This window comes from Scyliorhinus torazame, chromosome 9 (assembly GCF_047496885.1).
Source record: "Scyliorhinus torazame isolate Kashiwa2021f chromosome 9, sScyTor2.1, whole genome shotgun sequence".
In the NCBI taxonomy this organism is placed as follows: domain Eukaryota; kingdom Metazoa; phylum Chordata; class Chondrichthyes; order Carcharhiniformes; family Scyliorhinidae; genus Scyliorhinus; species Scyliorhinus torazame.
In genome coordinates this window covers 269,199,499-269,226,940 of record NC_092715.1, presented here as the reverse complement: position 1 = coordinate 269,226,940, position 27,442 = coordinate 269,199,499, and the positions used below count along the sequence as shown (strand labels likewise).

Sequence of the window (27,442 nt, the reverse complement as noted above, 5' to 3'; positions counted from 1 at the left end):
TACAAGGAAAGATTGCAGAAATTGGGCTTGTTCTCCTTGGAGCAGAGAAGATTAAGAGGCGACCTCATTGAGGTGTTCAAAATTGAGGTGTTCAAAATCTACCGGGGACCCTCCCACAGTGCGTTTGGGCTGGTGGGGATGTCGGGGAATGTTTCAGGGCTTTGGAGAACTCTCGCTACAATGGGGAGTTCTGGCAAGCAGAGATCCCCAATATACAAAACGGGGCTATGTGTGGCCTCGGCCCCTTACTCAACACGAGTCGCTCCCTCGGGGACTTTGCTCCTTTTTGGGAGAATCGTGCCCAAGGGGTACGAGTGTGTTTGAGATCAGCTTCAATCTGAGCTGAGGAAGCTATAGCACTCTTTCATAGCTTTCATCGAGGCCGCGTCAATCTTTTTAGCTGAGCAAGCAAACCGGAGTAAATCTGAAATGCTGCTGCTTGTATCACCTGTTCATCCTCTGTGCGCCCAAATTTAAATTGCCTCCTGGTCCATCAACTATTTCTATCCGGTTTTCAAATCCGTCCATGACCTCTCCCGTCCTCCAGCCCTACAACCTTCTGAGATCTTGGTGTTTGCACTCCACTAATTCTGGTCGCCTGCTGATTCCAATCACTCCACCATTGGCTGCCATGTCTTCAGTTATCATCTAGAATACCCTCCCTAACTCCTCCACCTGTGTACCACCTGAGTGACAAAAACAGACTTGTACTTATATCGGACTTTTCATGACCTCCGGACATGTCAAAGTGCTTTACAGCCAATGAAGTATTTAATAAGTATAAATTAAATTACTTGGGGTATCCATTTTGAATAATTCTGCATTGATTTTTTTTTTATTCCTTGATGGGATGAGGGCGTTGCTGGTCCAGCATTCATTTCCCATTCCTGATGGTCTTTAAACTGAGTGGTTTGCTAGGCCACTTCAGAGGGCGGTTAACAGTCAACCACATTACTGCGCAGCACGGTAGCACAGTGGGTAGCACTGTCGCTTCACAGCGCCAGGGTCCCAGGTTCGATTCCCCGCTGGGTCACTGTCTGTGCGGAGTCTGCGCGTTCTCCCCGTGTCTGCGTGGGTTTCCTCCGGGCGCTCTGCTTTCCTCCCGAAAGACGTGTTGTTAGGTGAATTGGACATTCTGATGTGTACCCGAACTGTTTACAAAGCCGGAGTGTGGCTTCAATGTTGTGTTAATGGAAGCCGACTTGTGACAATAATAAAGATTATTATTGCATGCAGACCAGACCAAGTAGGGATTTCATTCCCTAAAGGACATTAGTGAAGCAGATGTTTTTTTATAACAGCTGACAATGGCTTCATGACCATCATTTGACTGTTAACCCCAAGTTTAAGTGGCACACATGACATGCCTCTATTTTTAAAAAAGATGCTGTAGCGCACAAAGACTCTGAGGGACGAATAGAGTGAAGTCGATGAGGCTTTATTAAGCGTGACTGTTCCCCCGCAGTTCAGTAGTAGACTGCCTGCGGGGGAGGACTACTGGTACTTATACTCCGCCTTCAGGGCGGAGCTAGAGGTCAACGTTCAACCAGGACCCGGGATCTGTCAGCCAATGACATCACGGCTTCACAGTCCCACATGACCCCTAATGCATACTACCACATTCACCCCTTGTTAAAAATGAACCTGGCGGGGTGATGCTTCGCATGGTGGTAAGGGTTTACAAGGCTGGTCCTGGGAGGAAAACGTTCGCATGTTATTACAGTATGTAGAAGGTTTTTTTTTGTTTCAAACTATTTACAGTAATCGCCAGGAAAAAGACAAAATGTTCTCGTTACAAGTTCACATTTTGTAGTGTTAGATCGACGCCACGAGTCGGTCGGGCGGTCTGGTCGTCCGTGTCGATCGCCTTGGCCCCGGTGGTGGTGGTGGTGCTTGTTCCGGTGTTGTCGTCTCCGGGAGCCTTACGGTTTCAGCTTGGGCTTCACTCCTGGTCGGGCCTGGGAGGAGGACCGATCCTCCTGGGAAGGGGGCGGTCGCGGGGTGCGGCGGTGGCAGGAAGGGGGTGATTGGTGTTGGGGGCTGTGTGTGTTGCCGGCGGGCGCCAGATCTCGCAGGGAGACCGTGTCCTGTCGGCCGGCGGGGTACTCCACGTAACCGTACTGCGGGTTCGCGTGAAGGAGGTGAACCCTTTCGACCAACGGGTCCGACTTGTGCGCCCGCACATGTTTTCGGAGCAAGATGGGTCCTGGGGCCGCCAGCCAGGTCGGCAGCGACGTTCCAGAGGAGGACTTCCTGGGGAAGACAAGGAGGCGCTCATGAGGCGTTTGGTTAGTGCTAGTACACAGTAGTGACCGGATGGAGTGGAGGGCGTCCGGGAGGACCTCCTGCCACCGTGAAACTGGGAGGTCCCTGGACCGTAGGGCCAGTAGGACGGTCTTCCAGACCGTGCCGTTCTCCCTCTCTACTTGCCCGTTCCCCGGGGGTTGTAGCTGGTCGTCCTGCTCGAGGCTATACCGTTGCTGAGCAGGAACTGGCGCAGCTCGTCGCTCATGAAGGAGGACCCCCTGTCGCTGTGGACGTATGCGGGGCAACCGAACAGTGTGAATATGGTGTTCAGGGCTTTAATGACTGTGGCCGCGGTCATGTCAGAGCAGGGGATGGCGAATGGGAAGCGGGAGTACTCGTCCACCACATTAAGGAAGTATATGTTGCGGTCGGTGGAGGGGAGGGGTCCTTTGAAATCCAGACTAAGGCGTTCAAAGGGGCGGGAAACCTTAATCAGGTGCGCACCATCCGGCCTGAAAAAATGCGGTTTGCACTCTTCGCAGATGTGGCAGTTCCTTGTGACTGTACGGACCTCCTCTAAAGAGTATGGGAGGTTGCGGGACTTAATAAAGTGGTAAAACCGAGTGACCCCCGGATGGCAGAGGTCCTCGTGGAGGGTTTGGAGGCGGTTAATTTGTGCGTTGGCACATGTGCCGCGGGATAGGGCATCGGACGGCTTGTTCAGCTTTCCGGGACGATACAAGATCTCGTAGTTGAAGGTGGAGAGCTCGATCCTCCACCTTAAGATCTTGTCGTTTTTGATTTTGCCCCGCTGTGCATTATCGAACATGAAGGCTACCGACCGTTGGTCCGTGAGGAGAGTGAATCTCCTGCCGGCCAGGTAATGCCTCCAATGTCGCACCGCTTCCACTATGGCTTGGGCTTCCTTTTCCACTGAGGAGTGGCGGATTTCTGAAGCGTGGAGGGTTCGGGAGAAAAAGGCCACGGGTCTGCCCGCTTGGTTAAGGGTGGCCGCTAGAGCTACATCGGAGGCGTCGCTCTCGACCTGGAAGGGGAGGGACTCGTCGATGGCGCGCATCGTGGCCTTTGCGATATCCGCTTTGATGCGGCTGAAGGCCTGGCAAGCCTCTGTCGACAGAGGGAAGGTCGTGGTCTGTATTAGGGGGTGGGCCTTGTCTGCGTACTGGGGCACCCACTGGGCGTAGTATGAAAAGAACCACAGGCAGCGTTTTAGGGCTTTTGAGCAGTGCGGGAGGGGAAATTCCATGAGGGCGCGCATACGTTCGGGGTCGGGGCCTATTATCCCATTGCGCACTACGTAGCCCAGGATGGCTAGCCGGTTTGTGCTAAAAACGCACTTGTCCTCGTTGTATGTGAGGTTCAAGGCTTTAGCGGTCTGGAGGAATTTTTGGAGGTTGGCGTCGTGGTCCTGCTGATCGTGGCCGCAGATGGTTACATTGTCGAGATACGGGAACGTGGCCCGTAACCCGTGTTGATCAACCATTCGGTCCATCTCTCGTTGGAAGACTGAGACCCCGTTTGTGACGCCAAATGGGACCCTTAGGAAATGGTATAATCGCCCGTCTGCCTCGAAGGCTGCGTACTTGCGGTCACTTGGGCGGATGAGGAGCTGATGGTAGGCGGACTTGAGGTCCACGGTGGAGAAGACCTTATATTGGGCAATCCGATTGACCATGTCGGATATGCGGGGGAGAGGGTACGCGTCTAGTTGTGTGTACCTGTTGATGGTCTGGCTATAGTCTATGACCATCCTTTGCTTCTCCCCTGTCTTTACTACTACCACCTGTGCTCTCCAGGGACTATTGCTGGCCTGGATTATGCCTTCCTTTAGTAGCCGCTGGACTTCGGACCGAATGAAGGTCCGGTCCTGGGCGCTGTACCGTCTGCTCCTAGTGGCGACGGGTTTGCAATCCGGGGTGAGGTTTGCAAACAAGGACGGGGGTTGCACCTTGAGGGTTGCAAGGCCGCAGATAGTGAGTGGGGGTATTGGGCCGCCGAATTTGAAGGTTAGGCTCTGTAGATTGCACTGGAAGTCTAATACCAGTAATGTGGGGGCGCAGAGTTGGGGAAGGACGTAGAGCCTGTAGTTTTTGAACTCCCTCCCTTGCACCGTTAGGGTAACTATGCAGAAGCCTTTGATCTGTACGGAGTGGGATCCTGCAGCTAGGGAAATCTTTTGTGCGCTGGGATGGATGGTCAAAGAACAGCGTCTTACCGTGTCGGGGTGGATAAAGCTCTCCGTGCTCCCGGAATCGACTAGGCATGGTGTCTCGTGCACGTTTATCAGCACCGTTGTCGTCGTCGTCTGGAGCGTCCGGGGCCGTGCTTGGTCCAGCGTCATTGAAGCCAGACGTGGTTGTATTGGTTGAGCGTCTTCTTCGAACCCCGTGGAGCCGTCGACACTGGGGTCCGTTGTTGCCATCCAAGATGGCGTCGGGGGTGAACAAGATGGCTGCCCCCATACATCGCACATGGCTGGGGGGTCATATGATGGCGGGGGTGGACAAAATGGCCGCCCCCATGCGTCGCACAGGTCTGGGGTGGTCCAAGATGGCGGCGCCCTTCTTCCCCTCGTGGTGGCCGGGACCCAAAATGGCGGCGCCTGCGGGTCGCACATGGGGCGCTGGGGGGGTTGGGGAGCGTTAGGAACGCGCAGGGCTCCCTCTTCTCTGGGGACAGCGGTGGCCGGGACCCAAATTGGTAGCGTCGGCGGGTCATACGTGGGGCACGGGGGGGGGGGGTTTGGGAGCGTTAGAGACGCGCAGAACTCCCACTTCTCCGGGGAGAGTGGTGGTCGGGACCCAAAGTGGTAGCGCCGGCGGGTCAGACATGGGGCGCGGGGGGGGGGGGGGGTTGGGGAGCGTAAACGGCGTGCAGGGCTCCCTGTTCTCCGGGGAGAGCGGTGGTCGGGACCCAGAGTGGTAGCGGCGGCGGGTCATACATGGGGCGCTGGGGGGTTGGGGAGCGTAAACGGCGTGCAGGGCTCCCTGTTCTCCCGGGACAGCGGCGACCTCGCGGGACCGGCACACGGCCGCGAAATGGCCCTTTTTCCCGCAGCTCTTACAGATCGCTGCGCGGGCCGGGCAGCGCTGCCGGGGGTGTTTCTCTTGGCCGCAGAAATAGCAGCGGGCTCCCCCGGAGCGGCTTGGTGTTTGAACCGCGCAAGCCTGTGGGGTGTCCGGGGGGGGGGGGTGGGTTTGTCGCGACGGGTGCGTACGGAGCCCAATGGGCTGCCGCGTGGTCGGGGCCGTAGGCGCGGGTATTTCGCGCGGCCACGTCTAGGGAGGCTGCTAGGGCCCGTGCCTCTGAGAGTCCTAGCGACTCTTTTTCTAGAAGTCTTTGGCGGATTTGGAAGGAGTTCATACCTGCCACAAAAGCATCGCGCATTAACATGTCCGTGTGTTCGTTTGCGTTCACCGGCGGGCAGCCGCAGGCCCGTCCCAAAATTAGTAGTGCGGCGTAGAATTCATCTATCGATTCTCCGGGACTTTGCCGTCTCGTTGCGAGTTGATAGCGAGCGTAGATCTGGTTTACTGGGCGAACATAGAGACTTTTTAGTGCTGCGAATGCCGTCTGGAAATCCTCTGCGTCTTCGATGAGGGAGAAAATCTCCGTGCTTAACCTCGAGTGCAGGACCTGTAGTTTTTGGTCTTCTGTGACCCGGCCGGTGGCCGTTCTGAGGTAGGCCTTGAAGCAAGCCTGCCAGTGCTTGAAAGCTGCTGCTGCGTTCACTGCGTGGGGGCTGATCCTCAGGCATTCCGGGATGATCCTGAGCTCCATAGTCCTTTAGTCACGCTTAATAAATTGGAGCGCACAAAGACTGGAGAATAGCCAATGTTGTTCCTCTGTTTAAGAAGGGTAGCAAGGATAATCCCGGGAACTACAGGCCGGTGAGCCTTACTTCAGTGGTAGGGAAATTACTGGAGAGAATTCTTCGAGACAGGATCTACTCCCATTTGGAAGCAAATGGACGTATTAGTGAGAGGCAGCATGGTTTTGTGAAGGGGAGGTCGTGTCTCACTAACTTGATAGAGTTTTTCGAGGAGGTCACTAAGATGATTGATGCAGGTAGGGCAGTAGATGTTGTCTATATGGACTTCAGTAAGGCCTTTGACAAGGTCCCTCATGGTAGACTAGTACAAAAGGTGAAGTCACACGGGATCAGGGGTGAACTGGCAAGGTGGATACTGAACTGGCTAGGCCATAGAAGGCAGAGGGTAGCAATGGAGGGATGCTTTTCTAATTGGAGGGCTGTGACCAGTGGTGTTCCACAGGGATCAGTGCTGGGACCTTTGCTCTTTGTAGTATATATAAATGATTTGGAGGAAAATGTAACTGGTCTGATTAGTAAGTTTGCAGACGACACAAAGGTTGGTGGAATTGCGGATAGCGATGAGGACTGTCTGAGGATACAGCAGGATTTAGATTGTCTGGAGACTTGGGCGGAGAGATGGCAGATGGAGTTTAATCCGGACAAATGTGAGGTAATGCATTTTGGAAGGGCTAATGCAGGTAGGGAATATACAGTGAATGGTAGAACCCTCAAGAGTATTGAAAGTCAAAGAGATCTAGGAGTACAGGTCCACAGGTCATTGAAAGGGGCAACACAGGTGGAGAAGGTAGTCAAGAAGGCATACGGCATGCTTGCCTTCATTGGCTGGGGCATTGAGTATAAGAATTGGCAAGTCATGTTGCAGCTGTATAGAACCTTAGTTAGGCCACACTTGGAGTATAGTGTTCAATTCTGGTCGCCACACTACCAGAAGGATGTGGAGGCTTTAGAGAGGGTGCAGAAGAGATTTACCAGAATATTGCCTGGTATGGAGGGCATAAGCTATGAGGAGCGATTGAATAAACTCGGTTTGTTCTCACTGGAACGAAGGAGGTTGAGGGGCGACCTGATAGAGGTATACAAAATTATGAGGGGCATAGACAGAGTGGATAGTCAGAGGCTTTTCCCCAGGGTAGAGGGGTCAATTACTAGGGGGCATAGGTTTAAGGTGAGAGGGGCAAAGTTTAGAGTAGATGTACGAGGCAAGTTTTTTACGCAGAGGGTAGTGGGTGCCTGGAACTCACTACCGGAGGAGGTAGTGGAAGCAGGGACGATAGGGACATTTAAGGGGCATCTTGACAAATATATGAATAGGATGGGAATAGAAGGATACGGACCCAGGAAGTGTAGAAGATTGTAGTTTAGTCGGGCAGTATGGTCGGCACGGGCTTGGAGGGCCGAAGGGCCTGTTCCTGTGCTGTACATTTCTTTGTTCTTTGTTGACTCCGAGAGACGAATAGAGTGAAGTCGATGAGGCTTTATTAAGCGTGACTGTTAACCCGCAGTTCAGTAGTAGATTGCCTGCGGGGGAGGACTCCTGGTACTTATACTCCGCCTTCAGGGAGGAGCTAGAGGTCAACGTCCAACCAGGACCCGGGATCTGTCAGCCAATGACATCACGGCTTCACAGTCCCATATGACCCCTAATGCATACTACCACAGATGTGCATTGTAATACAAAGGTCTGGCACATAAGATTAAATTGGGTCTGAGTGCAATACCTCCCACACAGTGATGTAAGCGAACATGTGATCTGCACCTTGGGGTTAATCTAGTGTTGGGCAGAGCAAGCAAGCATGGAGACAGCTTCTAGCTTGAACCCTTTACTGTGTATATTTATATATAATATGTATATGTATATATATAAAATATATAAGTTAACCTAATTTAAAAAAATCTTTTTATTGGAGATTTTCATTTATGACAGGTAAATCTTATCATATAATTCATATACTTGGCCAGTGGGAAATTTGGCCAGTTAGATAACGAACTGGCTAACCGATAGAAGTCAGAGAGTGGTGGTGGATGGCAAATATTCAGCCTGGATCCCAGTTACCAGCGGCGTACCGCAGGGATCAGTTCTGGGTCCTCTGCTGTTAGTGATTTTCATGAATGACTTGGATGAGGGAGTTGAAGGGTGGGTCAGTAAATTTGCAGACGATACGAAGATTGGTGGAGTTGTGGATAGTAAGGAGGGCTGTTGTCGGCTGCAAAGAGACATAGATAGGATGCAGAGCTGGGCTGAGAAGTGGCAGATGGAGTTTAACCCTGAAAAGTGTGAGGTTGTCCATTTTGGAAGGACAAATATGAATGCGGAATACAGGGTTAACGGTAGAGTTCTTGGCAATGTGGAGGAGCAGAGAGATCTTGGGGTCTATGTTCATACATCTTTGAAAGTTGCCACTCAAGTGGATAGAGCTGTGAAGAAGGCCTATGGTGTGCTCGCGTTCATTAACAGAGGGATTGAATTTAAGAGCCGTGAGGTGATGATGCAGCTGTACAAAACTTTGGTAAGGCCACATTTGGAGTACTGTGTACAGTTTTGGTCGCCTCATTTTAGGAAGGATGTGGAAGCTTTGGAAAAGGTGCAAAGAAGATTTACCAGGATGTTGCCTGGAATGGAGAGTAGGTCTTACGAGGAAAGGTTGAGGGTGCTAGGCCTTTTCTCATTAGAACGGAGAAGGATGAGGGGCGACTTGATAGAGGTTTATAAGATGATCAGGGGAATAGATAGAGTAGGCAGTCAGAGACTTTTTCCCCGGGTGGAACAAACCATTACAAGGGGACATAAATTTAAGGTGAAAGGTGGAAGATATAGGAGGGATATCAGAGGTAGATTCTTTACCCAGAGAGTTGTGGGGGCATGGAATGCACTGCCTCTGGAAGTAGTTGAGTCGGAAACATTAGGGACCTTCAAGCAGCTATTGGATAGGTACATGGATTAAGGTAAAATTATATAGTGTAGATTTATTTGTTCTCAAGGGCAGCACGGTAGCATTGTGGATAGCACAATTGCTTCACAGCTCCAGGGTCCCAGGTTCTATTCCGGCTCGGGTCACTGTCTGTGCAGAGTCTGCACGTCCTCCCCGTGTGTGTGTGGGTTTCCTCCGGGTGCTCCGGTTTCCTCCCACAGTCCAAAGATGTGCGGGTTAGGTGAATTGGCCAATGATAAATTGCCCTTAATGTCCAAATTGCCCTTGGTGTTGGGTGGAGGTGTTGAGTTTGGGTAGGGTGCTCTTTCCAAGAGCCGGTACAGACTCAAAGGGCCGAATGGCCTCCTTCTGCACTGTAAATTCAATGATAATCTAGGACAAAGGTTCGGCACAACTTCGTGGGCCGAAGGGCCTGTTCTGTGCTGTATTTTCTATGTTCCATGTTCTATGTTATACAGTTGTGCCAATTATAACAGAGGTTGTAACAAATTTACATCCTTTTACTATATGTTGTCAAAGTGTTATCAAACAAAAACAGATCGGAAGAAAAAGAGAAAAGTGGTGTATTTACATTGCAGTGACCAGTGTTGTATAGTTTTAGTCCGAGCTGGCCCCTATGGCCCGAGGTGGTGGATACCCAACGTATATCACACCACAGGAAGAAGCGAACAGGGGATGAGTTGGCATGATGGTTATGCCCCTTCTGTGGCAGTATTGTTGTGTTGTTGTATGTGGGCACTCACGCCCCTCGGTGTGTTATGCAGATTTCACCTTCTCCTTGCTGTGGTGTGGCAGGCAGCTCTCCAGTCGCCTGGCCAGGGCCTTCGCCAGGACTTTGGCTTCAGTGTTCAGGAGGGAAGTGGGTCTATATGACCTGCAATCCATCAGGTCTTTGTCTATTTTGGGGATCAGTGAGATAGAGGCCTGTGCCAGCGTTGGGGGGGGGGGGGGGGGGGGGGGGGGGGGGGGGGGGGCGCGGGGGAGGACCCCCATCGACAGCGAGCCATTGAACAACTCCTGCAGGTGTGGGGCCAGTGCTGCGCGAACTTCTTGTAGAAGTCCACCAGGAACCCATCCGGTCCTGATGCCTTCCCTGACTGCACGGAATTAATGCATTCAGTGATCTCTTCCAGTCCTAACAGTGCTTCCAGTCCCTGTCACCTTTCCTCCCCCATGACTGGTTATGTCCAGCCTGTCGAGGAATTATTTATTCTTGGAGTCCCCCACCGGGGGCTCGGAGGTATACAGACCCCAGTAAAATTTTGCAAAGGCTCCATTGCTCTCGTCTGGAGCTGTGGCCACCCTACCATTCCTGTCCCACACCTGCGCTATCTCTCTTCAGGCTGCCTGCTTCCACAGCTGGTGCACCAGTAGGTCGTTGGTCTTGTCTACCTGCTCATAGAAGCCCCCCCCCCAATGTCTGGCGGAGTTGGTTCATTGCTTTCCCAGTGGAGAGCTGGTCAAATTCCATTGCTAGTTTTTTTCCTCTCCACCAGCAGCTCCATGGTTGGGCCGGTGGAGTACCTCCAATCCACTTCCAATATGGAGTTGATCCATTGCAGCCTAGCTGCCCTCTGCCTATCTCCAAGGCCCCGGATAACTACCCTCAGTTCCTCCCCGAATGTGGAGTGTGCGATCTCCCCGTTTTCATTGCAGGTTACATATCTGTCGATGGCTTGTTGCATTTTTGCGTGAAGCGCCTTGTGGGGAGGAGGGCTGTGTCCAGCCACCATGGGGGGACACTGAGGTCGACCCGTCTCCAACCTCACGTCCACGTAGTGTATAGCGTGGTCCGAGATTACTATTGCGGAGTATTCCGCTTCTACCACACCTGGAAGTACCGACTTCCCCACTATGAAGAAGTCTATGTAGGAATAGGCTTTGTATCCGTGGGAGAAGGAGGTTCTTCCGGCGGGGCCTCTCTTCAAGCGAGGTGATCCGCTCCCTCAGGTCCGCGGCTGCTTTTTCCAGGTCCCGCACCGTTGCCTCGTGGGTCCCAGTCTCCGCTCGGTCCATTGCTTCCTTCATGGGGCCAATGCGGCCTCTATTGCTGACCTCATTGTCGGCACAAGGTTCTCTTTCACCGTCTCTCTGTGCTTCTGGAGTTATGTTGTGATGAACTCCATCAGTTTCTCAATCATCGACTGGACCTGTTGGATCCGCCGTGCTCGGGTCTGGGCCTCCACTGGGTCTCCCTGTTCTGGGGCCCAGGTTTTCCTCTCTCTGCTTTTACTGGTTTTGTGGTTTCGTCGGCATCCTGGTCGATTGAATTGTATACGGGGGTTAAGCTGGGGGATTTTTTTGCACTTTTGGTACCTATTTGACGGGGTTAGAAGATCTAATCAGAAGTTCCTAGGGAGAGAGATCGCTCAGCTCATGGCTGCCACCAGAAGTCCATGCTTTAACCTACTTAAGACTACAAAGGCTTCATTAAGACCGACCAAATGGTATTCAATAGCCTGCAACAGGTACATGGAAGCATAAAAACATAGAAAATAGGAGCAGGAGGTGGCCATTCAGCCCATCAAGCCTGCTCCGCCATTCACCATGATCATGGCTGATTCTCTATGTTGATGCAACACTCCCACACTTTCCTCATATCCTTTGACACCGTTAGAGTCTAGAAATCTGTCGACTTCCTCCTCAAATAGATGCAGTAACTCGACCTCCACAGGTTCACCACCCTCTGAGTGACAAAGTTTCTCCTCATCTCAGTCCCAATGGCCCACCCTGTATCCTGAAACTGTGACACGTTGTTCTCAGCCAGAGGAAGCAACATCCCTGCATCCAGTCTCAATCCTGTCGGGATTTAGACATTTCCATCATAGAACCGCAAAATACCATTATCCTGTTGGAAAATAAATTTCAGAAATTTTCTGAATTCACAGAACTGGAAGAAATAAATTCTACGTGAAAATATCATTAATAATAAAGCTTTAGGAAAAGTGTATTACAGCATTATAACCTCATGTGGGCAAATTTCCATGATATATATGGACATGGGAATGTAGGGCGGAATTCTCCCCCCCCACACTGGGTGGGGGAATCGCCGGGGCGCCGGGCGTGTCCCGCCCGCCGCCCCCACGCTATTCTCCCACCCCCCCCAAACCGGCGCAGCGAGAATCACGACTGGCCGCTGGGAGAATCGCCGCTCGCCGTTTGCAACGGGCGAGCGGCGATTCTCCGGCCCGGATGGGCCGAGTGGCCACCCCAACAGGACGGGTTCCCGCCGGCGCCGTCCGCACCGGGTCGATGCCGGCGGGAACAGCGCGGGAACGCTGGGGGGTGGGGGCGGCCTGTGGGGAGGGGGGTTCCTGCACCGAGGGGGGGGGGCCTCAAATGGGGTCTGGCCCGCGATCGGTGCCCACCGATCGGCGGGCCGGCCTCTCTGAAGGAGGGCCTCCTTTCCTCCACCGCCCCGCAAGATCCATCCGACATGCGCGGGTGGCGTCATTTACGCGGCGCCGCTTTTATGCGGCGCCAAGGCGCGGCGTGCGCAAATGACGCGACGCCGCTCCTAGCCCCCTGGGGGGCGGGAGAATAGGGGGCTGGGAGCGGGCTCCAACACTTAGACTCGCGATGGGAGAATTGCGCCCTCATAGTGGGCAATGTTGACGCGGTGTGTATTTAGATGCAAGGTTTATTATAATACAATTATATCGGAACCAACTAGCCAGTAAATTTTAGTATATTTTGAGGATTTGACTCCATTCTCACCTCATCGAAGGTTGATTTCAAATCAACTGTTTTAAAGAGGTGGTGTTGTAAAGTTTAATAGTCCAGTTCTTCAAACCTGCACAAAGAGCTCATGAAACGATTTGCTTTGTGCCATACCGATTTGATCATCTCCATCTGTACTTACAATCTTCAACCATGTTTCTAACTAGACATTCCACTGAGTTTAGAAGATTAAGAGGTGATTTAATTGAGCAACCTCTCCACCCTGTGCCCTGGCATTGCGGGGGAGGGGGGGGGCTGTTGGAATTCTTGACTTTTGAGAAGGTTAAGTTTGAACTGAGGGGAAGGATGGAGGAGTTCTACAATTCATGGCCGTTATTCATTATGCACTTTCGAGAATTGGATCGCATCGAACATTAGTTGGGGGCGGGGGGGGGGGGGGGGGGGGGGGGCAGGGGCAGGGGGGGGGCTGGGGGGAGGGGCGGTGTGTGTTAATGGTGACTATGGGTGATTCCTGATTCCTGTTTGTTATTTGTTTGTGTGAACATGCGGGCATTTGTTTGGGGTTTGGTGGGAGGGTGGGATTACTGTTGTTGATATGGGGATTGACATTATATTCGTTACTGCTTATTGTTTATTGTTGGTGGGTGTAAATTTGGGAGAAAATGTGAAAAAGGAGCATAAAAATATTTTTTTTAAAAAAGGGATTATAATTGAGATGTTTAAGATGTTTGAAGGGATTGATAGGGATTATTGAAAGGAACTATAGTTTCTTGTGAGGGTTGGGGCAGGATTGGTCACAGAGGGGAGTCCGAAACAAGGGGTATTTAAGAGCCAGGCCATTCAGGAACACTTGTACACCCACCTCCCAACCAAAGAAAACATGGAGGCTGGGGGGTCAACTGAAAAATTCAAAAGGGAGATGGTTAGATTTTTGATATGCAAGAGAATTATGGGATACAGAATTAAAGCACAGGTTCAAGGGGCTAAGGGACATCAATGTTCCTCTTCCATCATCGAGCTGGAAGACATCCGTGGTGTAGTCGAGAACATGCCTTAGAATGATACACCAGATCTACGGTAAACTACACTGGGCTATCTACAACAACAAAAATGCACATTTATATCGTGTCTTAAACATAAAATGTTCCATGTTGTTTTACAGGAGCGTTATGGAACAAAACTTATCACTGATCCACAGAAGGTGTTCAATCAGGTGATCAAAACATTGGCCTAAGAGGTGGGATTTAAGGAGTGTTTTAATGGAGCAAAGTGAGGTAGAGAGGTGAAGAGATAAAGGAAGATGATTCTAGAGTTTATGAACTAGGAAGCTAAGGGCGATTAAAATTGGGAATGTTCAAATGTTAGAATTGGTGGGGTGCAGAGATCTGGGTTGGGGTGGGAGGGGCGCTGTGAACCTGAAGGAGGTATCACAGATAGGGAGAGAGCAGGCCATGGAGGAGTCTGAAACAGGGATCAGGGATTTCAAATCCAGGCACTGCTTTACTGGGACCCTGTAGATTAGCAAACACAGGGAAGATGGATGAGGGGAAATTGGTGCAAGTTCGGACATGGACAGCAACATTTTGAATGATCTCCAGTTCTCAGGTTTGGGCGGCCGGCCAGGGTTGTGTTGGAATAAGCAAAACTAGAGGTAACAAAGGAGCAGATGAAGGTTTCAGCAGGAAATAAGTTGAGGGAAGGGCTGGGTGGGACGATGTTGCAGAGATGGATATGGTCAGTTTTAGTGATGAATGTGTGGTGGGAAGCTCATCTCAGGGTCAAATATAAGAGCATGCATGCAAATAATCTGGTTAGGCATCAGGTAGTTTATTGGGAGGCGAGTGGAATCGGTGGCAAGGAAATGGAAAGGACCAAAGACAATGGCTTAAACACAGTAAAAACAAACAACACATGTTGTCGGTTATAGACAGAGCTATGCAGCTCCACAATTGAGCAAAGCTCTGTAGCCCTACCGCATTCTACTGAGAATAATTAAGCAACTATCTGGAGAAGTAGACTCCATGAATATCCCCACCCTCAACATAGTGGATCGCAGAACCCAAGAGCAAGGTTAAAGTATTTGTAAGTGTCTTTATTCAATCCACCTTCCCCTGAAGTCCCCACCATCATAGATGGTGATACTCACTTTGCCCCGCATGATATTGTAAAGGGGTTGAGAGCACGAGATACAGCAAAGCCTATGGACATCGATAACAAGCTGACTGTAGTGAACAAGCCCTGCAATGCAAAACTAGCCATGCTGTCCCAGCCAAACTATTCCAGTGCAGTTACAACACTCGCATCTAACCATTGATGTCAAAAATTGCTCAGGAACATCGTATCCACAAACTGCAGGACAAACCTAACGGGACTGACTCCTGTCCAATCAATCATCTTCAAGGTGATAGAAGGAGACATCAACACTAGCATCATGGGAGACATACTCATCAATTGTTAGCATTTCAATGTTCAGTTTATGTTCTGTCAGTCTTTTTACATTCCTAATCTAGATATAGGTGTAAAGGTTCAATGTCAGAGGTCAGCTTCTCTCAACATTAAGGCAACGGTGTCAGGCCAACAGCCCGAGCAAAACTGAGATCAATGGAATTCAAGGAATAAAGCTGCCCATGGTCGGGATCATAAAGCACGATGGGGCAGCACGGTGGCACAGTGGTTAGCACGGCTGCCTCACAGCTCCAGGGTCCCAGGTTCAATTCCGGCCTTGGGTGACTGTGTGGAGTTTGCACTTTCTCCCCATGTCTGCGTGAGTTTCCTCTGGGTGCTCCGGTTTCCTCCCACAGTCCAAAGGTGTGCAGGTTAGGTAGGGTCAAGGGATAGGGCAGGGGAATGGGCCTATCTGGGGTGCTCTTTCAGAGGGTTGGTGCAGAGACGATGGGCCGAAAGGCCTCATTCTGCACTGTAGGGATTCTATGATTGTACGTTATGGTTGTTAGAAGCTGGTCAGTGCCCAATACCCATTTCTCTGTGCACCCCATTGATTACACCGTCAATGTCACAACCCCGCTCAGTCTGTCACCTCCAGCAGCAGGAACAGACCACCCCCTCCAAGTTTGTCTCCAAGCCATTCACCATTCTATTTTGGACATTAGATGTTCCTCCAGCATTGCGGGAACATTCCCTTGGGATTGTCTACCTAGCATTATTGTGAGCACCTGGTCAGAAGGTGGATCGGGCGGAATGCAACCTCAGGACAATCCTAGGCGAGCATTTAAAATTGAACTTGTCAGCATCACCCCACATTCTGGAAAGTTTTTTTAAAAAACTATGACCCAAGGCTAAGTAATTTGTGAAGTGAACACTGAAATAAATACCAAATCTCTGTTTATGGTAACAGACATGCTCTATGTCACAGGTAGCCCATCTGAGTTTTGACATATTGGCCCCAAGATAAATAGTTTATCTGATAGTTGGAGTGATTAGTGAGTGGTCTGTTTAAATGCATTTCTTTCACAATTGAAAGCAACACTAAGGCCCGACAACAAACAGGAAAACAGCCACCACTGGGATCATTGCCACTTGCTGCAACAGACAGGGTGATTACAAACCCACTGAAACTATTACTGGGAAACACCCCAAAATGCACAATATGTTTTCATCGATAAAGTCTATGGAAGGTTTCAACTCACAAAATTAAATATCAACATATTTTGTAATGAATTCATTTCACTTCGCAATATACCAAGGGTGAAGCAGCTACAAACAGCGAATTTCTTTCAATATGCACACTTTTAACAGAATCTTTTCTAAATTAACGTGTCCGCTCTTGACAAGAGTGATTGAAACTCAACAGTCTGGTCTCCAAAAATCAAAGTGCATTTCTTGTGATAATCACCCAAACGCGGCTAAGCTTTGGTGAATGTGAATTCTCTAAAGAGGAGAAATGTAGCAGCGTTAAGTAGAGTGGAAAACAATGTTTCAGAGGGCTGATTGTGCAGAAGCAGTAAACACGGTCTTACCTGAATTCGACAAACAGTAAAGATGAATGATCAATATTCCCAATAAATCCATGTCTGGACTCCCGCAGATGCCCGATCACCTTCACATCGCTCTGGGTTTCACCCCCATCCCCCCCTCTCTCTGTCCCGCTATCCCAAAGAGTGGGAGCAGACTGACAACACTTCTCACTCTCCGAGCTGCCAGTGAACTTCAAAAAAATTACAAGGAAAGGGCTGGGAGTTCGCTGGTCATTCCCAAATCCAGTTCGAATAAGGCGGATTCGGGGTTATCCAGTGCCCGGGGAGTCGGTTCCCTTTTCCTGTTCCTGTGAGAATGGAAGAGGAATAGGCGAGAGCTACAACTCACACAGAATATACTCTGGGAGTTTGGAAACTGATCAACAGCAAGCAGGAGCCTTGTCAATAAAAACTGCAACTGCACTCAACTTTACATGGTGGTGGTGGGGGGGTTAGTATAAAAGGAAACATGGATCATCCAGGCTTTAGCAGGGAAGAGGTTACTCCCTCAGGTTAAAAAAAACTGAGACAAAGGAATTTAATACAAATAATTAAAACCTGCCTCACACACAACAAAAGAAAATCAACTTGAAAGTACTATCAGTATTGTTTCACTAGTTCTCTGATACAAGTGTCTTTCCATCTTGGCTTTTGACCAGTTTTTTTTAAGCTTTGTGGCGTATGTTGACACGACTGGCTAAAACTCCCCCCCCCCCACCCCCGCTACACCAACTAACTCAATTTTCTGGCCAAATTTATTACCATGCAAAAGTTTATGGATTAGAAAAGAAGTAGGTTACCGACTGGTCCACATTATAAAGTATTAATAATTTGATGCCACTAACTGGACAGCACCTCACTAACACATTCACTGTTGGTAAATGGTTAAGAATTTGAATCACACAATTATTGTTGGTTCACACACAGTCCCATTGCAAGTTGCTGGTGCAAGTGGGAGTGTAAAACTCTGATAGCTGTACTAGCTGGCAATCCTATCCTCTCTGTAAATGTAGGGGAGGATTTTCCAATGTCTTCCAGAATTAGCACTACTAAAACAACCTAGTAATGAAAAATGAGTTCTGAATAAAGTTTCTAACATTCAACTTTTTCAGAGTAGTACAGCATTACTGCAGTGAAAATGTTAAGGGGATGGTGGCAGGTTATTTTGATTCGCGCTCAAAACCAAGGAGTAAATCAATCACTTTTGATTCAATAGCTTTGCCTTACACAAACACTATAACATCTGGGTGTTCTATATCACTAGTGTTTGCTAAACAAGGAAGCTATTTTTATTAGGAGTATATTTACTCTCCTGCCCAGCTGGTTGAATGGTGCTGGCATCTTTTTGGAGCTTTCACGACGCAAGTAATGATACTGGGTATTCCACTCGTTTGATTGGATGGGGGAGTTTACCGATTGAATTCAGTTAACTTCCCATCAAGAAATAATGATGCACAAAAGTAACCGTGACTATAGTTCTGTAAATATTACATTGATGATTACCAGCATATCAACTTGGTGGTTTGTAAGTAATTAATTAGTCAAAAATCCGCAAGAGTTCATTAGGTACAAATCCTATGAACTGGAAGTCACATCCAGGAGCACTTAATGCTCTGTTCTGTTTGGAACTCATGTTAACGACGAAAAATACTGAGAACATTGGTTTTCCAATCTGACATTTTTGAGGAACCCTGAGAGGGAAGTGGGAAAGATGCACACCCCACTTCCTTGCTCTAGGATCTTGATTTCCTGAGCAGCTTAGTGTTCCATTAAGTTCACTGATGTAGTTGTGCTTGGTCAGAGTGCATTATCACTCATCTCCCTCAACCCCTCTGCAGGCCTTTGACACAGCTGACCACACCATCCTCCTCCACCTCTGGGTTGCCCAGCTGAGAGACTGCTCTCCAGTTGTTCTACTCTTACCTTTATGATCATGACCTTTATGATCATGACAGAATCTCCAATGATGACCGTTCTTCCCCTTCCACATCGTTGACATTGAGGTCCCCAAATTGCTTTCCAAGGCCCCCCTCCTCTCCGTTCTACCCTCACTGACATAATCTAAGCTCTGCAGTCAGTTACTACACCCACTGATAATATTCAGCTTACTTCACCACCATCATCACTCTTGAACTCTCTGGTTGATAACTGACACCATTTTTTATTGAGGAAAAGAAAAAATGTGATTAAAGAAAGTACTTCACAAAATAGACAAATGCTCTAATTATTTTTATTGGATTGCTGAAACAGCACAGAGCACATTTATCATTGTACAACAAAACAGCAAATTAGAGTAATTACCTCAACACTAAATTCAAGTGATGAATAAATTCAGAGATGAATACACATGTACCTATATTTTCATACATCCCAAATGGAAATAAAGTTACCTGCTAAAGAATTGAGACAAAATCTCAATTTACATTACATGCAACAGTCATTTCTGTTGCACAATGGAGCCCCGCTTCAAATTTCTCAGTATGAAGTTGGGTTGCAGGTACGTGGAAGTTGGAACACAGAAACAAATCATGTTGCCCAAGTTGGCATCTACCCTCCATGAGAGCAAATAGTTCTATGTGAAATACATATTGCATGGTTCAACGTAACGGAGTCAATACACAAGAGTTCAGCTAATGGTTTCCTCTTATTGTACTGTTAGCTTAACCATTTTCTTCTCAAGTATTTCAACAATGTGAACCTGTCCAATTTAGTTTGATTCATAGAGCAAGGGTAATTAATTGAATGGTCTTCTCATTCCTAACACTGATATCTGCACCTCATAGTCACTGCATGTTATTTCCCCAGATTGATAGGAATATCTGGAGGATTGCATGGAGTTGAGACTCAAGTCCTATGCAAAACAAAAAGCACTACAGCAATGTTTTTTATTGTTGGTGCCTAAGTGGAATTAATACGTTTGACAGTAAATCAGATTGTGTGAAATAAAAATGGCAGCTACAAAATTTGCAGTATGGAAAAGGTTTACTCAACTATAAAGTACAATCTTGTCCTCTTGTGAAAATTTCTGTTTGGTTGAAAAAAGTTTGAAACAATTTTCTTTAATGTCCTTCCAGATTATTCAGAAAGGGGTTTGGGTCAGTTTCTGGTGTTTTGAAGGGCCTCTTGAAGTATTTTGTTGAACTCAGCAAGTTGTTTGGCCACATTTTTCACAACTGGTTGGTAGTCACTTTCCATGCCCTTTGTGGCAATGACTGTTGAACAGAGTTAAGGAAATTGATAAGAGTCACAAGTGAAATCTGTTCTTTTAGATTCAATCTACTGAAATCTCAAAAGGCAATGAAAAAGTTCACAACTCTCAGAAAATTGGGGCGAACATTAGTACTATCAGCAATGCTGCAAAACATCTGCTCACGTATATATGGCATAGAATAATTAAGTATCAAGAAAATGTCTTAATGTAGATACTGCAAACAAAAAAGGTCCGTAAATAGCTTTGCTTTATGTTATAATACATCATTTAAAAAATCATATGCTACATTACTTTGGCACAAATGCACAAAATGAAACACATGCCATCATTGTAATTTACTGTATATAGAAGGGAGCTACAATTATAAGTCTCCAATTCAATTAGTGTGTTCTGGTCACATAGTCCATCTATAAATATGTTAGAATTCAGGGCAAAGGAGGTCATTTGGTTTGCCTATGTCAGCCAAAAGAGAGCTATTCAGCATAAACGCACTTTTCACATTTTGGTCTTCAGCCCCAAGAGTTACAGCACTTCCAAGTACTTACCTGAGTATTTCTAAAATATGATGAGGAATTCCTACTCTCCTAGCCTTACGACCAGCAAGATCCAGACCCGTGACATCCTGTGGTGAAAACATTTCCCCCTCAACTCTCCTCAAACCCTTCTACCAATTACATTAAGTTTATGTCTTCTGGTTACCTGTTAAGGGAACAAGTCGTTCAAAGCAACACTGCCTATGCCCCTCAATTTTAACCACTTCAATTAAATCTCCTCTCACACTCGTCTACTCCAAAGAAAACAACTCCAGCTATTCAATCTTTTCTCATAGCTAAACTTACCCAGTGTGAGCAACACTCTGACAAATCTCCTCTGTATCCTCTCTATCATATTCTTCCTGTAATGCGCTGAACAGAACTGTATGTAGTACTCTTGTTGTGGTCTAACCAGTGTTTTATACATATTCAGCATAACCTCTCTGGCTATTAAAGGCAAGTATCTGTGTCTTTTTAACCACCGTATCCAACATTTTGCAGGAATTTGACCATAAGAGTAGAGGCAGAAGTAGGCCATTCAGCCCATTGAGTCTGCTCCACGATTCAATGAGATAATGACTGATCTGAAAATCCTCTACGACAGGCATTTTCAAACTCAGGGTTGCGACCCACGGGTTGCTTGTGGGCGGGTATCGGGAGGGTTGCGGTGTCCCCGATCGTGGGAAGAAGGGCCCAAAGGCCACAACTGGCTTTTAAAAAGGCCGGCCGAGACTGGCTTTCAGAAATGCTGGCCACCCCGCACACGTGTGCCCCCACAGTCGGATGTGGCAGTGCGCAGGCCCGGAGCCCATCCTCCAGACATCCTCCTGTCTCAGGAGCAGATTTTTAAAAAAAATCGACAGTCTTCCCACCAGAAGGGGCGGAAGAATGCAGGTCATGTGCCGCGTACACTGGCATCACGTGCTCTGGGTGTGAAATCACGGACCAGAGATTCTTCCATTTTGGATTCTATCACTGGGTTATGGGGATAGGGTGGAGGTGTTGACCTTGGGTAGGGTGCTCTTTCCAAGAGCCGGTGCAGATTCGATGGGCCGAATGGCCTCCTTCTGCACTGTAAATTCTATGATAATCTATGATAATCCCCATAACCCAGTAACCCCACCCAACACTAAGGGCACTTTTGGACACTCTGGGCAATTTATCATGGCCAATCCACCTAACCTGCACATCTTTGGACTGTGGGAGGAAACCGGAGCACCCGGAGGAAACCCACGCACACACGGGGAGAATGTGCAGACTCCGCACAGACAGTGACCCAAGCCGGAATCGAACCTGAGACCCTGGAGCTGTGAAGCAATTGTGCTATCCACAATGCTACTGTGCTGCATCTTTACTTTTTGCTTAATTTTCATTATCAGAAACATTTAATGGGGCAGCAAATGTTTCAGACTGGCACTCTGAAACAAACCAAATTCCGAGGGTGTAAAAATAGGTCCAGTGAACAAATAAAAGCTGAAATGTTAAATCCGGAAAATCTAAGCGACTGAGGAAACAATCACACAATTGATAATTGGCAGTAAAAATAGAGCATTGAGAGTAAGCTGGAGAATATGAATTATCATTTAACAAGCTGCTTTGAAAAGGACAACTAGTAAAACGAATTGAAATGTCAAACTGCGCAGATGTTATAAAACTTGCTTCTTTGTCAATACTGCAATGCTACAATCAGACAAACACTGGCTTCACTTACAGGAGTAAGAATAGCAATGTGCAACTTAAAGAGCTGTGAACCTCGTGATTTTTTTGTTTTATATTTTTCCATCCACGTTTATTTCATAAATGTGATTTTCTGGGCTACAGAGAATCAATCAGTGGAAACCCAAAATAAGCTACTGAAAATGGTTTGACATTCCTGGGGGCAATTTGAATCATTAGTTTTATTTTGTCTGTTTCTAGCTGGCTGGCGTTTTAGTGATTTTGGGCTGTTCATTTGCAGTTTTCTCTTAGTTGTTAGTGGGATGCCAGCATGCCTTCCCTTCACGAAGGGTGGTTCCCAAAATCCTGTTCGGCAAAGATACTTGAAGAATTTTCCTGCGTCCTTTGGAGACTTTCAATGTGCAATGTTGAGCCGAGTGTAATGAATACTTTCCCATATGTATGCTCATATTAGAAAACAATTGTGCAAATGTTGTCTAGCCACTGGAACTTCAGTAAAGAAGGATTTTTAGTGATATATTTGCTTAATAAAACTTTTCTGTTGAGTATGAAATATGAAACAGGAACAGATTGCTCCTGTGGGTCATCAGTCTATACTTTTTGCACTGGCAATCAGCTTCAAACACAGCCTGGGCTCTTCAGTGATGCATATTTCAAAACAATTTCTCAATGTAGTAGCAACAAATACACCAGGGGTATTGAAAGTAAGGCGGTATAGTATAACAACAGAATTAGGATGGGAGAGAGACGAGCTGTGTCAGAACAATGCTGGTCCTGATTCATGGGTAGTACTCCTGCCTCTGTGTCAGAAGGTTGTAGGTTTAGATCATTCAGGCTAACACTTCAGCACAGCACTGAGGGAGTGCTGCATTGTCAGAGGTGCTGCCTTTTCCTTGAGAGTTCAAATTGAGTTCCTGCCCATCACATCAGGTACATGTGAAAGATGCTATGATAGCATTCGATGAGGAACAGGGCAATTCTTACTGTGTCCTGGTCAATAATTCAACCTCAAGTAAAAACTCCTGAATTTGATTTAAGTACTTCTCAACTGAAAATATGACTGACAGATAAGGTAAAGGATACATTCTTTCATAACAAAGTTGTTCTGCTCATGGTGTTGCCATTTGCGTTCCAGATTCATGAGCTGAAAAGTAAATACGAAGAGTTACCATGGTAGGTTCCAACATTTATGTAGTTTCAGAGCTCAGGTTTTAACTTATTTTTGCTGTAATCCAGCAGTGTTTCCCTGACACCCTTTTGCTCCCCATTTCCACTGGGGTGCAGTAAAATGGTACGCAAGGAACAAAGGAGGAGTAGGCCATTCAGCACCTTGAGCCTACTCCACCATTCAATTAGATCATGTCTGAGCATTTATTGCAATGCTACTTTCCTGGCACGATCTCCATATCCCTTGATGTCATTATTATCCAGACATTTATCAATTTCTGTCTTGAACATGCTCAATGATTCAGCTCCCACAGCCTCCGGGGTAGAGAATTACAAAAGTTCTGAAATTCCTCCTCAACTCGGTTCCAAATGGCCTACCCCTTATTCTGAGACGGTGTCCCCGGTTCTAAACTCACCAGCCAGGGGAGGCATCTTGTGGGGGAATTATCCGTCGCTGGGAGCGGAGATCCCAATGTGGTGGAGGATCCGGTTTCAGGGGAAGAAACGGCCTCCGGTTCCCTACAGGCAGCAGCAGAGGTTGGCCCCCCACATCAGCAAGAGGATGCAAATGGGTCAAAATGACCCTTTAGCATCTTATTAACGGGCTGGACGCTGGATTCGCCATGCCTCCATGCTCTGGCCCTCTCGGCTGGGATCCACGTGGGTGTGGATTGGTGCAAATATTTGCCAGCCTGTCCTTGACGCAGTGTGTTAAGGGGGTAAGTATTTCAGGTAGATGCCTACAAAGTCCATCGGAGGGCCCCCTCCACCCCCCCACAATACAAATCCCCCCCACATTACAAATCTTGCCAATCCCACACCCTAGACCCCCCACCAGAGACATCCACAGACTGCCCCTCCATGGTACCAGAGAACCCCCCCCCCACATTACCAGAGTAACAATCCCCCCCACCGTAACAGAGTAACAAGCCCCCCCCACCGTAACAGAGTAACAAACACCCCCCACCGTAACAGAGTAACAAACACCCCCCACCGTAACAGAGTAACAAACCCCCCCCACCGTAACAGAGTAACAAGACCCCCCCATCGTAACAGAGTAACAAACACCCCCCACCGTAACAGAGTAACAAACACCCCCCACCGTAACAGAGTAACAAGACCCCCCCCACCGTAACAGAGCAACAAGCCACTCCCCACCGTAACAGAGTAACAAGCCACTCCCCACCGTAACAGAGTAACAAACACCCCCCACCGTAACAGAGTAACAAGACCCCCCCACCGTAACAGAGTAACAAACACCCCCCACCGTAACAGAGTAACAAGCCACTCCCCACCGTAACAGAGTAACAAATACCCCCCACCGTAACAGAGTAACAAACACCCCCCACCGTAACAGAGTAACAAACACCCCCCACCGTAACAGAGTAACAAACACCCACCACCGTAACAGAGTAACAAACCCCCCCCCACCGTCACAGAGTAACAAACATCCCCCACCGTAACAGAGTAACAAACACCCCCCCACCGTAACAGAGTAACAAACACCCCCCACCGTAACAGAGTAACACACACACCCCACCATAACAGAGTAACAAACCCCCCCCACCGTAACAGAGTAACAAACACCCATCCACCGTAATAGAGTAACAAACCCCCCCCCCACCGTGACAGAGTAACAACCTTCCCCCCACCGTCACAGAGTAACAAACAGCCCCCACCGTAACAGAGTAACATCCCCACCATAAGAGTAACACTTCCCCCCACCGTAACAGAGTAACAAACACCCATCCACCGTAATAGTGTAACAAACACCCATCCACCGTAACAGAGTAACAAACCCCCCCCCACCGTAACAGAGTAACAAACACCCCCCCACCGTCACAGAGTAACAAACACCCCCCCACCGTAACAGAGTAACACCCCCACCATAAGAGTAACACTCCCCCCCACCGTAACAGAGTAACAAACACCCATCCACCGTAATAGTGTAACAAACACCCATCCACCGTAACAGAGTAACAAACCCCCCCCACCGTAACAGAGTAACAAACACCCCCCCGTCACAGAATAACAAACCCACCCCCACCGTCACAGAGTAACAAACACCCCCCCACCGTCACAGAGTAACAAACACCCCCTTCACCGTAACAGAGTAACAAACCCCCCCCCACCGTAACAGAGAAACAAACACACCCCACCGTAACAGAGTAACAAACCCCCCCCCCACCGTGACAGAGTAACAACCTTCCCCCCACCGTGACAGAGTAACAACCTTCCCCCCACCGTCACAGAGTAACAAACACCCCCCACCGTAACAGAGTAACAAACACCCCCACCATAACAGAGTAACACTCCCCCCCACCGTAACAGAGTAACAAACACCCATCCACCGTAATAGAGTAACAAACCCCTCGCACCGTAACAGAGTAACAAACCCCCCCCACCATAAAAGAGTAACAAACACCCCCCACCGTAACAGAGTAACAAACACCCATCCAGCGTAATAGAGTAACAAACCCCCCCCCCCACCATAAGAGTAACAAACCCCCCCCCACCATAAAAGAGTAATAAACACTGTTGCTAACTTTTTCCTTGGTTCAATTGCTCTGTTTTATTACCTTTGCTCTCGAGTCGCCAGGTATCTTTATGATACCGCCACGAGGTTCAAGTCCGAGTAATGATCAATAACCCAATACACCGATTAGTAAGATTCAAATCAAAGCACATTTATTATACACAGTAATCGCTACTCATGCACAAATTCTAGGTCTAAGCTACTTCGGTAACTAACAGGCCTATACTTAACTTTGGACTGGCCCACCAGGTCAGTGGAACAAATGGCCTTTTGTTCGGGTTCTGAGTCTGCGGGATTCGAAGTTGGTACGGATTGGTAGCTAGGAGCGCCTATCTCGTAGCGAGCGTTGAATTAAGACTTACTTTGTTCGGGGGTCACTGCACCGGTCACGGTCAATGTTGGTTCGTGTTGCTGGGTGACCCAGGCAGGACGCAGAGGTGAAGAGAGAGCGATTTGAACTTGGGGCTTAACTCTTAATAGTCCCCAGGGGCTTCCCGCCTTTCGGGGCGGACCCTGTACCTGGTCCCAAGTGATTGGACTTTGTCCCAATCGCTTGGTTCGATTTCTCCAATACTGGAGCAGTTCCCTGATCGATGGGCGGTCTTGAGGTGCTCGTTCACCTCCTTTGTGTTGGCTCCTGCTGGCGTCGCGGAGTCTGGCTTTGCTTTGTGTGTCCAAAATGTTACTTATTGTTCCCGGGGATTGCTCATCAGTATGCAGATGGCTGCTACATTGTTATGCTGATGGTCACTGGTATCGATGTTGTCTGGCCTTTTCAGAGGTAAATACACAGCAAACCTGCAGCTGCTGGTTTCTGTCTTGTTGGCTGACTTTCCCATCAGCCTTTGCCATTCGCCAATTTAAATCGGGAGCTGTCCAATTTAGGTGGCTACACTCCCTCCTTGTGATCCTAACGCGAAGCGTGAAGGATCACATAACTACGTTGCTTTCCATTCCCTGACCTGGGGAGCACTTCTTTCATGGCCTCTACACTGATCATAACTATGCAAAAAATTTTTAACAGACAATTCTAAGGGGCGCTATGTCAAACAGGGACATGCATTACAAAACAAAAAAACTGGGAACCTCTAACTATCCATAATACACTACTCTCACTTAAACATTTCATCACTCTAACTTCCTCAACCATACAAACAAAATCATAGCAGTTTATACACAGTTTTCCTGGCTTGGCAGTCAAGCTCAGGATCGTACAATTGCACATGAACATTTCTTTACATTTCTTTATTTACAATAAAGCCGCAAATGAATGCTCTTTATTATAGATCGCGGGGGTCGGGGGTCTGGTCGTATCCGAAAATAGGGGATCTGATCCTATATACCGGGGTGCGAGCGCGGTAGGCTCTCCTTCTCCATTTTCTTAGACGCATAGTCTGCACGATGCAGCAGAGTATCGCCAATACCAATAAGGATTCTATCACGTAGGACAGGGAATACCAGGTTATAAACCTGTCACACCAAGATGGTGCGGTGTCGCTTGTGACTGGGCTCTGGGTACTGTGGGGAAGTGAGTCATTAACGGCTGGGGGGCTTGAGGTCATGGGGTTCGCGTTCACGCGCAACCAAATGTCCATTATTACGATGAACCATCCGAAGGAAGTCCTCATGG

General features: G+C 48.3%; 2 protein-coding genes across 3 annotated transcripts in view; both read right to left on the bottom strand.

The window, feature by feature from the left end:
• The window catches only part of tek (TEK tyrosine kinase, endothelial), a 148,976-nt gene extending 131,675 nt beyond the window's left edge, over nucleotides 1-17,301 (bottom strand). The window contains exon 1 of one of the 2 annotated variants that reach the window (XM_072517482.1): nucleotides 16,692-17,301. In XM_072517482.1, coding sequence (XP_072373583.1) covers nucleotides 16,692-16,743 — 52 coding nt within the window. In that variant the 5' untranslated portion in view covers nucleotides 16,744-17,301. The remainder of the gene's footprint in view (nucleotides 1-16,691) is intronic. The other variant, XM_072517483.1, reaches the window with a different exon arrangement.
• Nucleotides 17,302-18,902: 1,601 nt separating this feature from the next.
• ift74 (intraflagellar transport 74) overlaps nucleotides 18,903-27,442 on the bottom strand; it is a 105,843-nt gene continuing 97,303 nt past the window's right edge. Inside the window, exons 18-19 of the mRNA XM_072517475.1 lie at nucleotides 23,193-23,253; nucleotides 18,903-19,900 (exon numbers count right to left, since the gene is read on the bottom strand). Of these exons, the coding sequence (XP_072373576.1) occupies nucleotides 19,785-19,900; nucleotides 23,193-23,253 (177 nt within the window). The 3' untranslated portion in view covers nucleotides 18,903-19,784. The remainder of the gene's footprint in view (nucleotides 19,901-23,192; nucleotides 23,254-27,442) is intronic.